The following is a 14131-nucleotide window of genomic DNA, read 5'->3' on the forward strand; positions in this document are numbered from 1 at the left end:
AAAATGATCATCCAATAAATCCACAAAAGCCGTGCTAGTGTGCGAGTAACCAACGACAAATTTCAGTCAATATCTGGGAAATTAAAATACTCTATTATAAGACTCTCTGATTTACTGGCCCAATCTATTTCCCTGTACAGTTTTTTATTATACTCATCAGAGTCATTAGGCCTATAACACCCTCCTACTTTCAATTTTGATCTCCCAGTGCTTATGTCACACCAAACTGACTCGACACTGCACTGTCTAGCGATGTCGACTGGCTGCACTTCCTTGGATTTTATATGTTTCTTAACTAATAGCATAACCCCTCCTATCTTCCTGTCCTGTCTATCCTTTCTGTACACATTGTACTCCACAAATTCAGTTCTGCATTTCTTATATCTGTGTGACACCACATATCTGACCGATATCTTGCTTTGATGTTTTTACCAACACCTCAGTTTCATCAAATTTATTTACCAAACTCCTAGCATTGTTGTATACGCAAGTATACATGCTCCTCCGAAATACTGCATCTTGTTTTTCAGGCTTCTGCTCATTCCAATAGAAGCAGTGCAAGAATCTCTTTCACCTCTGCCAGTGGCTACTGTTAATCCATTAGTCTTTGTCTCCCCCCAAAGCTAGCAGTTTTCCGACCCACCTAACACTGCCTCGATAGCATCAGCAAATATTCTTGCACCCTTCCTATTTAAGTGTATCCCATCCCTGTAGAAGCAGGCTCTCCTGTTAATAAGCGCAGACCAGGCTGAAAAAAAATTCTACCCCTTGAACTTTTCACAATCTTTCCAGGGCCAAATTGATCGAAAAGGCTCTCATCATATAATCCCTCCTCTATACGATGGAATTATATTGGGGGAAGTGAAGAAGAATAAGAGCAAGATTAGCACTTATTATGAAAACAAATGAAAAGCCTTGTCTAACAGGATGTCTGTATATATTATTCATCTGATTATGAATCTCAATTAACATTTTTGTTTTCTAATTGGTATTTTAAATTGTTTGCTGCACTTAATAAAGCAACTGAAAGAATTTCCTATCACAATTTTTTGTACAACTATGCTTTGTAAAGACTTCCACATGATCACCTTCGGTGGCACATAGAAATGCCAAGATGATTGCTGATTCATTACTGAAAATGCCAATGATGGAGTGAAATTCCACCTGTCTGGTAAAGTTAACAGATATAGATGTGATATATAGGTATCTGAAAATCTGATAATAGCTAGCCCCAGGGCTTATGTTTATGTTTAATAATCGGACTTCGTTAAACAGGCAGATAGCAATCAGAAACAGATAGCTCTGTTAATTATTGGTGGGATATATTGAAAGGGATTAGCCCTCGAAAAAGTTCCTTTCAATGTATCTGTATTTCAATAATTAGCTACATAATCATTATTGTTTTATTTATTTATATATTATTACTAATTATATGTTTATTTTCAGCATATGGCATTGTAGACCTACACAGGCTATCTTAATCTTTATAAGTTATTTTGGCCTTGTGGCCTGCTGTATACTCTTATGTTTATATACATGTTCAACATCTATATAGCACATATTATACTTTAACAGTAATAACTAGCTTACAAACTGATGTAATGTTCAATCTACTATTGATGAGATTAATCTGATCTGGCATAACTTTTACAATTTTGCCATGCTACTGGCATTAATTTTGATTTATATTTAATATCAGTCATTAAATGGGGTTTACTGTATATATATATATATATATACAGTAAACCCCCGATATTTGCGGGGGTTACATTCCTGAGAAATGCTGCGAATACTTAGTTATGGCTCCTATACTAATAAAAGGGTTCCGTTCCAAAGTATGAAATATATAAGAAAAACTAGTCTAAAATTTTATCTATGTATGTATTATATGTACCTTCATAATATGACTATATACATAGACAGTACATAGTGAAATACAAGCATAAGGCATCGAAATGAAAATAAGAAACAATTTAATATTAAATGCAATATTTATTAGAAATCTCAATCAAATCTTTCAAACCAGCACCTTTGCTAGCTAAAACAACTTATCCTGCCTGTGTTATCACCAGTTTCACTAGTGTTGATAAAGGTGATTTGTCTTTTCACGAATGATGAGTGAAATTAATGGAATTTTATTTTGAGTTCAGTCTTCTGTCCACAGATTTAAAGCCTTTTCCATTTTTTCTAATTTAACATCACGAGTTACAGAGCAAATTTTTGAAGCAATTAGCGCATTTTCACAGACACTACGGCAGATATTTTCTTCCGATTTCTTGATTGATCGTACCATTGACTCATTGATTTTATAATGTTTTGCTATGGACGAGACACTTTCACCATTATAAATTTTGTCTAATAACTCAATTTTACTTGTTAATGTCATCACCTTCTTTGATCTTTTCACAATTCCCTTGTTATTTGTAGCCATATTTTTGTAGAGGTTAGAAAAGAACTTGTCCACGATAAAGTCACTTTCTTTTACCGTTAAACACACTCACTCAAAAAAGTCTGTTTATACTAACACTGCGAAACTGTAGATTTTTCACTTTTGTAAGCATATAAATTGATAAATTTTTTCAATTTATAAGCATGTAAATTAAAAAAAAAACCACAAAATCTTCCATGACAAGTGCATATAACAAATACTGAACAAGGATTAGTGGGAAGCATCCATGCTCGCAATTTTGTCACCCCTCTCGAGTACTGTTTTGACCGAGAAAGATGATTTTAGCTGCACCCATGTTTTTTTTATGGCGGAAAATGTTCACAGCGCTTTAAAATTCACATTTTTTTAGGTTTCATCTTATATTAAATCAGTGACCGCAAATAGCGAGGGTTTACTGTGTATATATATATATATATATATGTATATATATATATATATATATATATATATATATATATATATATACACACACAATAATATAACTAAAGGTATTCATATTATAATTGCAAGATGTCTGTATAGAACAAATAAAATACCTAAACAAAAGATAATCCATCTTAAGCATTTGAACCTGTATGCTGATGAGCTGTCTTTTTCTTGTCATTCACATAATATGAGCACTGTTGAAAAGCAACTTCAAGTCACAGTAAACAAAATAGAACTCTAGAAGTCAAACAATGGATACTATGTCTTTCTGATAAAAAGTCTTCTGTTATCCACTTTTATAAAAGACATTCCTTCTACTCTTTGCGCAAATTATGATGGCAAAATTGCAAAGGTCAGCGAAAGGTTGATGTTAGAGGTGAGCACCGGGTCTGATGACTCGTACAGGAGAACAGGTGCAGCACTGTTGAAGAGTTCACTACCCAATGCAACATGAGCCAACCCGGAACAATATCTGGCATGATCATGCATCACACGCTCGCATGTATGGGAGACGACCCCTATGGCATCCTCTCCTAACCAAGGTTCATCCACATAAAAGATTTGCCTGGTGCAAAGAGCATGCAGGTTGGGCATTAGAAGACTGGAAGAAGGTGTGCTTGTTGGACGAGTCATGTTATTTACTCCACACCGTGGATGGTCGTGTATGCATTTGGCGGCAACAACATGAGGCTCTTGATCCATCATGCATGGTATCAAAAGTGCAGGCTGGTGGAGGCGGTTGTATGGTGTAGGGCATGTTTCACTGGCAGGAACTTGGACCCCTGGTGCATGTGGAACAACGTTTCAGTAGTCTCCGCTATCGTGAAATGCTTGCTGACTGTGTACACCCCGCTATGTTACACTTTTTCCAAAATGGCGATGGTGTCTTCCAAGATGACAATGCACCAAGCCATCAGGCACTTGTTGTGCAGGCATGTTTCACTGGCAGGAACTTGGACCCCTGGTGCATGTGGAACGTTTCAGTAGTCTCCGCTATCGTGAATGGCTTGCTGACTGTGTACACCCGCTATGTTACACTTTTTCCCAAATGGCGATGGTGTCTTCCAAGATGACAATGCACCAAGCCATCAGGCACTTGTTGTGCAGGAGGGGTTTGAGGAACAGTTCTGACTTCTATCATATCGATTGGCTCCCGAACTCCCACCGATATCAATCCCATAGAGTACTTGTGGGGCACTATGGAAAGGCATATCAGGCTTCTGGATACACCAATCACCTCCATACCTGCATTGCTGACCTCATTACCCACAGCTTTGTTGGCCTTACCTCCCGAATGCTTCCGACATCTTGTTGAATTAATGCCACGTCGGATAACTGCTGTACTGAGAGAAAAAGGAGGACCTACAAAGTATTAGGTAGGTGGTCATAATTCTGTTGTGAACTCCCACCAATATCAATCCCATAGAGTACTTGTGGGGCACTATGGAAAGGCGTATCAGGCTTCTGGATACACCAATCATCTCCATACCTGCATTGCTGACCTCATTACCCACAGCTTTGTTGGCCTTACCTCCCGAATGCTTCCGACATCTTGTTGAATCAATGCCACGTCGGATAACTGCTGTACTGAGAGAAAAAGGAGGACCTACAAAGTATTAGGTAGGTGGTCATAATTCAGTGATCACTTAGTGTATGTCTAGAAGTATGGAAGATATTTGCAAAAAAAGTTGTTTTTTAAATTTATGTATTGTACATTTCAAAACCATAATATAATTTTAAACTTCAGCATACAATTTTTTCTTTCTTTCTTTCCCAAACCAGAAGGATTATGTAATTTTTAAATGTAATTTTGTATATTTTTTAAAACAATGTAAAAACCATGTGGTGCATCATTTTTGATGAGTTTAAATGATATTCCCTTTATTATTCTACTTATATGCTATTCACAAATTCCTTATTTATTCTTTTAGAAAACACACAGTAGCGCTGTTCAAGTTCAGCAAAGAGCAGAATCGTTGATACAGGGAAATCACTATGATCTGAATGCTATTAGAAATATTTCAGAAGATGTCAACACTGGCTGGCATCAGCTTATGACCCATGCTGAAGACAGGCATAAATTAGTAACTGCATCTCTCAATTTTTACAAAACTGCAGAACAGGTAAATCTTTTTATATTTGGAAGATAAAGTTGTATTGGATTAAAAACAAATCTCACAGACACTAGACAAATTTTTAATCTGTCCAGTATGCACTTTAAAATCTGTCTGTATTTCATTTCTGTGTTAATATTTCTCCCCCCCCCACCCGATCCTGTATTATAATATCTCATTCTAGGCATCCTGTAAAAGGAAGAAATTAATTAGAGAAAAAAAGTTGTTTATCCCTATATGGCCAGTTATAATCGTTGTCTTACAAAACATTTTTTGTGTAAAAAAAAAAATTATTATGTATACAAATTTATGAAATGATTAAGTTCTTAGTATTTAATAAAAATTTTTTAATAAAATTTTCAATTTATAAAAGAAAAAAAGAAATGCAGAGAGTTGAATAAAATGTCTCAATTAGGAATGGAGTTTAGAAAGTCAGGAAGTATATCATAGTTTTTAGAGGGTTTATTCATCTTTGTGTAGATTTATGCCATTACTTTTAGGTCTACACTAAATGTATTCTTGTTTCAGTTGCCATCTATAGCCTCTTTGCAAACTCATACATTTTTTTTTTTTTTTTTTAAATTTCTATTCCAATTTAAATATTATCTGTTGAAGCAGCTTCAAGTTTTCCAGCCATGCTGGTTATAATGTAATGACCCTATGTCATTTAGTTTTAAAACAATTCATCGTATGACAGTTCAGTGCACGACAATTCACTGTATGCAATAAGTTGGTGCGTGACAGTCTGGTGTGTGAGAAAATTTGGTACATAACAGTTTGATATATGTGACAATTTGGTGAAAGATAATTGGTAGCTATAATTTGGTAAATATGATGATTTGATGAAATATATGCAAGGATTTTTTATATGGAAAAGTAGGACCTAAAATACAAACTTTTAACATGCTGTTCTGTAAATGATTAATTTAGTGATCACAATAGTGTTTATATTTTTTATAGAGCATGCTAATGCCTTTGCTTTCAGGCACATTAGTGTATAACGCACCTGATGGTTGTCTTCACGCTGTCCATTCATTTGTTTGTATCTAATAGCTCTACTCCTAGTGTATAGTTTTTCATGAAATTTTATATTTGGCTCTTTTATAAAAATATCCATTTCATTAAAAATGAACCTGTAGAAATCTGGGACACCTTCCACAAATAATGACAAAGCTCCCCAAAACTAACCATGCATCTAGCCCCCAGATAGCATTGCACATTTCTAGAATAGTAGCATGGATTGGTTGGAAAGTGATAGGCACATATCCACTTTCCAACCTACTTATGAGTAAGATCAGGTCGAATACTTTTACATAAAATAAACTAATAAAGAAAACAAAGGTATAACAAAATAATTATATTACAATGTAAGGATTTTGTATATTTCCACCTCACTTAATTTTTCTTTTATTATTATCAATTATTTTCATCTAGTCAGCTATTTAGAGGTTCTTGAAACTTTTCAATGAAGCGCACTCTTTACTGCCTGTTGCATTCATTGGGATAAGTCAGTATTCTTCTGTTGACAAAAACATATGAAAAGCAGTAGTGCCATTAGCATTAGCATTAGTAGAGGCATTTGATGCAAGAAAGCTAGCTTATGCAGCATCGGCCAAAAAAAAAAAAAAAAAAAAACCCACTTCCACTTCACCCCTCTGTGCGTTCAAAATGCCTGTCCAGCTGAGCCTTAAACTTATTTAGGCTATCAACCTCCACTACAAGGGATGGAAGTCTGTTCCACCAACCAACCACCCGCTGGCTAAAGGCAAATTTCCGCACGTCTATCCTACATCTGTCTTTCCTCAATTTGAATTTATGCCCTCTCAAGTAATTATTCTGAGCTAGAGGAAGAATCCCATCAGCATTGAGCATGCTCAAACCATTCAAGGCTTTATACACCTCTATCAGATCACCTCGCTGGTGCCTAGTCTCCAGACACTGTAATTTGCAAAACTTAAGCCTTTCTTCATAAGAGCACCCTTTTGTTCCATTCACTAATCTTGTTGCCCTTCTCTGTACTCGTTCCAGCAGCTCTACATCCTTCTTGAAATGAGGCCTCCAGACCTGTATACAGTACTCTAGGTGTGGCCTGACCATTGCCTTATACAAGGGAATAATCACCTCCTTATCCCTGCTGGAAAAATTCCTGTATATCATTGACAATACCCCATGAGCTACTCTTGCAGCCCGTCTGCACTGCTCATTCAGTAATACAATTTAATTTTGAAGCTTAGTAATGCCGATCAACTAGCAGGTTAGATTTGTACAGTGAATCAATAGCACTGCTGTCTAGAAATATACAGTATCACATCAAGGAGGTCTTATAAAGGCTCTTGATTGTGAATTATGTTATTCTACATCTCAGTTCTTCATTGAAGTAGAGGATTACAAAAGTGCCAAGTGAGGATGGGTGTCGGTATGTATTTTACTAAACATTAGCAAAAGGCCTTGTGCATTGGGAACATGCATACTCATAAGGAAATAAATATTGCTTCCACTGATGAGACACTCAAAATAAGTAGAGTTTATTAAAAATAAATTAAGTACATGAACTCTGACAGATAATATAAAATATAAATGCACTGTGTACAAATTAAAACTGAAATTAAATACAGCCAGTAAATATACAAAAAATAAAAGATAAACTATTAATATAAAGAGAATAAAACTGATAAAATAACTGATTGAAAACTACTTCATGCTGATAAAATAAGCATAAAGTAGCTTTCAAGGCGATGAGCCTCTTTATCAACTTAAACAAGATATATGATAACAAGTCCTTATTATATTATAGTAATAGTAATCATGGCATATGATGCAAGAAAGCAAGAGTATAAGCTTATTTAGCATCAGCCAAAAAAAAAAAAAAGAAAAAAAATTCATACAACCATTCCCTCTAAATGTTTGTCCAGTTCCTCCTTAAATTTATTTAACCTATCAACTTCCACAATGACAGATGGAGTTTGTTCTAGCAATTATGGAGATTTATAGCCTTGTGCATGCATTAACAACAGCTGTGGATCGTGTGCAGCAAAACAAAATAGTGAACTGTCAGACTCCGCAGGAATGGTGTAGCATACCCCTGTTGTTAAGTCGCCCAGTTCGAATAAATTCAGAGGTCTACTAGGTACTTATCTGTGTTTGAAGGGAAGCATATCATTTGCGTTTTCTTATTTACTGGTTGGATTTTTTTTTTTTTTTACCTATGCAGTAAAAGCCTGTGGCTTCCTTGCACTATATGGCAAATAATATTACTATTACTATACGTAGCATGTAAATACCATTAATCCTTAACTGTATTTAGTATTCTTAATAACAAAGGTTGTGAGCAAGCAAACTTATATATCAGCCAAAAAAACTGCTTACCTCATCTTTCCAATCCCTCTAATAATTTATCTAATTCCACCTGAATTTATCAAAACCGAATTCCACAATATCAGATGGAATTTTATTTTATTTATATTTTTTATGAAAATACCAAACACGAAAGGTGTTAGAACCTGTAGTATCTACTATTGTGCATAGGGTGACGTGGCGCATTATAACCATAGTTGTTTTTGCACCATAAAAATCCAAACCAACCAACCAACCAACCAACCAACCGTGTGCCTAGGTGGAAGGTTGAGAAAATGAAACAAGATACTTCTTGACATTAGACTGTGAAAGTATTTATAGAAAAGGCATTTAGCAGAAACAAAACGTCTATGAGAGAAAGAGATTTTTTAAGAAATGGATCATTAATTAACTTAACTGCTCTTCTTTTGAATCGAGTTTAGAGAGAGAGAGAGAGAGAGAGAGAGAGAGAGAGAGAGAGAGAGAGAGAGAGGTTATGAGGGGCAACACCCCAGATGTGGGAATAGCATACCATAGTAGTGCAGATTTGTACAGAGTGAGCAGCTGTTTGAAAGAAAAGTAATGCCGAGAGTGAAAGAGAAAACCAGATTTTAGATACAGAGGAAGGAATATTTGTGACATGATTAGGCAAAAGAGATTAGAAGTCAAGGTAATCTCTAATAAAGATATGTAATCTTGCCTAGAAATCTGAATGCTGTTGAAGATAAGCATAGGAGTAGAAGAGTCTTTTTGCAAGATATAAGACAGGACTGAATTTTAGAAGGATTGAAATTAACTAAGTTGTCTTTGTCCCACTGGAGAATTACTTGGAGATCAGCATTTAATCAATTAATAGTGGGTATTCGAGAAGTTGAAGCTGTTGTGCATGGCAAGGTTTCTCAAACTAGAAGTTAGAATGCAGTTTGTTATCATCAGCAAAATTATGGACAGGATTTCAAACAAATGGAAGAAGGTCATTAATATTCAAGAATAAAAGAGAGGTTTAAAGAAGGTTTTCATTCTGGAAAACCAGCATTAATCAAGAAATTAGAAGACAGACATCATCTACCATCACTTGTACATTTCTGGAAGCTGAGTACTGTGTACATTTCTGGACCTCATTTTAAGAATGATGTAGAGTTTCTAGAACGAGTAAAAAGAAGGGCAACAAGATTGTTGAGGGGAACAAGGGATGCTCTAACCAAGAAAGGCTTAAGTTCTGGAAATTGCAGTGCCTGGAGAGTAGGCACCTTCGAGGTGATCTGATTGAGGTGTATAAGGCCTTGAATGGGTTGAGCAATCTGAATGCTGATGAGATTCTTCGTCTTGCTCAGACTAAGAACCTGAGGTGGCACTGTTTCAAATTGAGGAAAGATAGTTATAGAACAGATGTGCGGAAATTTGCCTTTTGTCAGCAGGTAGTTGATTGGTGGAGCAGGCTTCCATCTTTTGTTGTGGAAGCTACTAGCTTAAATAAATTTAAGGCTGAGCCTGGACAGACATCTGGAATGAATGGAGGGATGAAATGGGTGGGTTTTTTTTTTTTTTTGGCTGATGCTAGAAATGCATAAGCTTGCTTTCTTCCATCGTATGCCTATACTAATGCTAATTTACAAACTTGATCACAATGACTGGCTCTTACTACACATCGTATAGTGAACGGTACTTTACTATGGTGAGTCCTTCGTAACTTGATTTTTTTAGCATTAGCATTAGTAGAGGCATTTGATGCAAGAAAGCAAGCTTATGCAGCATCAGCCAAAAAAAAAAAAAAAAAAAATTAAGTAACATAAATAAATAAAAATAACCACTTCCACTTCACCCCTCTGTTCGTTCGAAATACCTGTCCAGCTGAGCCTTAAACTTATTTAGGCTATCAACTTCCACGACAAGGGATGGAAGTCTGTTCCACCTACCAACCACCCGCTGGCTAAAGGCAAATTTCCGCACATCTATCCTACATCTGTCTTTCCTCAATTTGAATTTATGCCCTCTCAGGTGATTTTTCTGAGCTAGAGGAAGAATCCCATCAGCATTGAGCATGCTCAAACCATTCAAGGCTTTGTACACCTCTGTCAGATCACCCCGCTGGTGCCTAGTTTCCAGACACTGTAATTTGCAAAACTTAAGCCTTTCTTCGTAAGAGAACCCCTTTGTCCCATTCACCAATCTAGTTGCCCTTCTCTGTACTCGTTCCAGCAGCTCTACATCCTTCCTGAAATGAGGCCTCCAGGCCTGTATACAGTACTCTAGGTGTGGCCTGACCATTGCCTTATACAAGGGAATAATCACCTCCTTATCCCTGCTAGAAAAATTCCTATATATCATTGACAATACACCATGAGCTACTCTTGCAGCTCGTCTGCACTGCTCAGAGAACTTCATATCTGCCTGCACCACCACCCCCAGGTCCCTTTCATTCTCTACCACTGTCAGTGTAGTACCACAGAGTTGATACGTTGCTCTGGGGTTGCTGTTTCCCATATGTAGTACTTTACATTTGTCAATGTTAAACTTCATTTGCCACCTCTCAGCCCATCTGCTCAACCTTTCCAAATCCTGTTGCAGCAGCATAGTGTCAGTAGTGTCCTTGACAACCCTGCCAACCTTCGTATCGTCTGCAAACTTGGACATTAAGCCTGATATACCATCATCAGTATCATTTATAAATACAGAAAACAATAAAGGCCCCAATACTGAACCCTGAGGGACTCCACTAATAACATTAGTCCACGATGAGCAGTGTCCATTGATTACCACTCTCTGTCTTCTCCCCCTCAACCACCCCTTTATCCATAGCAGCAACTTGCCTCCAATGCCACACTGCTCCAATTTGTGCAGCAGTCTTCCATGTGCAACAGTATCAAAAGCCTTTCTAAGATCCAAGTATATAATATCAAAGTTATTCCCTGCATCCAGTTCTTTTGTGACTGCATCATAGTATCCAATCAAATTGGTCAGGCAAGACTTCCCCTTAACAAAACCATGCTGTGTCCTAGCTATAACTGAAGTCTTGTCTAGATGATCCTGCAGTGCTTCTTTCACCAGTGCCTCCATTAATTTTCCGGGAACAGAAGTTAAACTCACAGGTCTATAATTACTTGTGTCAGCTAATTTACAAACTTGATCACAATGACTGGCTCTTACTACACATCGTATAGTGAACGGTACTTTACTATGGTGAGTCCTTCGTAACTTGATTTAAAGGAGGTGGTCCATTGTATTTTTAACTATTTACCTGAAACTTCAGATAATTGGGGCATCCGTTTAATCAGGCAAAATGCACTAGTCCCAAATAACTGGAATCGACTGTACTTGGATTTCAGTAAAGCTTTTGACACCGTTGCACATGGAAGACTACTGAAAAAATTGGAACAGAATGGTATTAAAGGTAAGTTGCTACAATGGATAAAAGGGTGGTTGAGTGGGAGAAGGCAGAAGGTGGTAATCAATGGACACTGCTCTTCGTGGACTAATGTTATTAGTGGAGTCCCACAAGGTTCTGTGTTGGTTCTACTGTTGTTTAGTATATTTATCAGTGATATTGATGAAGGTATATTAGACTTATAGTCGAAGTTTGCAGATGACACGAATGTCGGCAGGATTGTTAATGACAGTAATAACAGTGCGTTACTGCAACAGGATCTAGAACATTTGGGCAGAAGGGCTGAGAAGTGGCAACTGAAGTTTAACATTGACAAATGCAAAGTACTGTATATGGGTAGTAGTAACCCCAGAGGAGCGTACGAACTATGTGGTACTACACTTAGGGTGGTAGAAAATGAAAAAGACCTGGGAGTAATTGTGCCGTCAGATATGAAGTTTTCTGAGCAATGTAGACCAGCTGCAAGAGCAGGTTATGGGGTTTTGTCAATGATATACAGGAATTTTGCTAGCAGGGAAGAGGAGGTGATTATCTCTTTGTATAAGGCGATGGTCAGGCCACGCCTTGAGTACTGCGTACAGGTCTGAAGGCCTCATTTTAGGAAGGATGTTGATTTCCTTGGGTGTATACAGAGAGGGGCAACAAAATTTGTTAGGGGAATTAAGGGATCCGCTTACCAAGAGAGGTTTAAGTTCTGCAAATTGCAGTGGCTGGAGACTAGCCACCGGCAAGGTGATCTGATTGAGGTGTATAAAGCCTTGAATGGGTTGAGAACGCTGAATTGTAATGGGATTCTTCCACTTGCTCAGATTACGAAACTAAGGGGGCATAAATTCAAATTGAGGAAAGGCAGTTGTAGAATAGATGTGCGGAAATTTGCCTTTAGCCATCGAGTGGTTAATTGCTGGAACAAATTTCCATCTGTCTTTATGGAAGTTGATAGCTGAAATAAATTCAAGGAGGAACTGGACAAACTTTTAGGGGAATGGTTGTGTTTTTTTTTTTTTTTTTTTGGCTGATGCTAGATATTCTTGCATCACATGCCTCTATTACTAACCCCAGGTGCTTATTTACTTTTACCTTCAGTAGTTCTGTTTGCATTTTCTTTTTAGTTATCACAACAATCTTATCTACCAGTTAAAATTTGGTATACTTTTGGTGTTCCCATTTCTAAATGTCGCTTCATGTGTGAATGCAGATGCAAAATATGAGTAATATGAATAGTATCATCAGTAGAATACCATTCATATTTATTGGGCCAGTCAGTGTGGTTCCTCATTTGCATTTTTCTTCTAGTGATAACCTAAGTAAAGAATTAATTTCTACTCTTCTATGCATTCTTACCCAAAGTTGTCTCTTAATCTGCTTTATTATTATTATTAGTCATATGGGCAAGGAAGTCTGAAGCTTTAGCATTAGCTTTAGTAAAGGCTCATGATGCAAGAACGGAAGCTTATATGGCATCAGCCAAAAAAAAAAAAAAAAAAAAAAACACCTTCTCATTTTAGCCATCCACTCGCTCCAAATGTTTGCCTAGTTTTGCCTTGAATCTATTTAAGTTATCAATTTCTACAATGAAAGATGGAAGTTTGTTTCAGCAATAAACCACCCTCTGGCTAAAGGCAAATTTCTGCACATCTATCCTACAACTGTCTTTTCTCAGATGATTATTCTGAGTAAGAGGAAGAATCCCATCAGCATTGAGCATTCTGAAACCATTTCAAGCCCTTACCCGGAAAGGCTTAATTTTTCAAATTGCAGCACCTGGAGACTATGCACCTGCAATGAGATCTGATTGAGGTGTTTAAGACCTTGTAGGTATTGAAAAGCTCAATGCTGATGGATTCCTTTGATTAGTACATGATCAGTACATGATCTGCTGACAAAATATTTTTCTCAGATTACCCACTTTGAGGGGAAATAAATTCAAATTGAGGAATGTTGGTTGCAGAATAGACGCACAGAAGTTTTCCTTCAGCCAGCAAGTAGTTGATTGTTGAAACAAACAACAAGCTCCCATCTGGCATTACAGAGGTTATTAGTTTGAATAAATTCAAGGAAGAACTAGATAAGCAATTTGTGGGATGGACAGCTGGAATGGTAAGAAACAGTTATATCTAGTGTATCAAATAAACACAAGTAATAACTGAACTACTAATTTTTTTAAGAAATGAATAGCAAAAGCTGATAATTTTTAGGAAATACAAAAGTCTGCTTAGCAGAGTTCTAGGTTTGCTCCCTGTCTTAGTTTGCCTCTCTTCCTTTTTGACTGATTTATAGTTTTCTGTGATGGTTTAGTGGTTCTGCCACTTTTCACTTATTTTGAAAATTCTGGATCCAGAATCCATTGTATATTATAGGAATTCTTGAGTCTTAACCTCTCTAGTTGGGCCTAAAGATAGCTGATCTCAGGTGCAAGGAGTA

General features: G+C 36.8%; 1 protein-coding gene across 3 annotated transcripts in view; it reads left to right on the forward strand.

Moving 5' to 3' along the window:
• trio (trio Rho guanine nucleotide exchange factor) overlaps positions 1–14131 on the forward strand; it is a 996553-nt gene that overhangs the window by 512390 nt on the left and 470032 nt on the right. For all 3 annotated transcript variants that reach the window (XM_090387950.1, XM_090387951.1, XM_090387952.1), the window contains one exon: positions 4807–4998. In XM_090387950.1, coding sequence (XP_090244076.1) covers positions 4807–4998 — 192 coding nt within the window. The remainder of the gene's footprint in view (positions 1–4806; positions 4999–14131) is intronic.

The sequence above is a fragment of the Mastigoproctus giganteus genome, chromosome 13 (genome assembly GCF_048544385.1).
Source record: "Mastigoproctus giganteus isolate SK-2022 chromosome 13, ASM4854438v1, whole genome shotgun sequence".
Classification (NCBI taxonomy): domain Eukaryota; kingdom Metazoa; phylum Arthropoda; class Arachnida; order Uropygi; family Thelyphonidae; genus Mastigoproctus; species Mastigoproctus giganteus.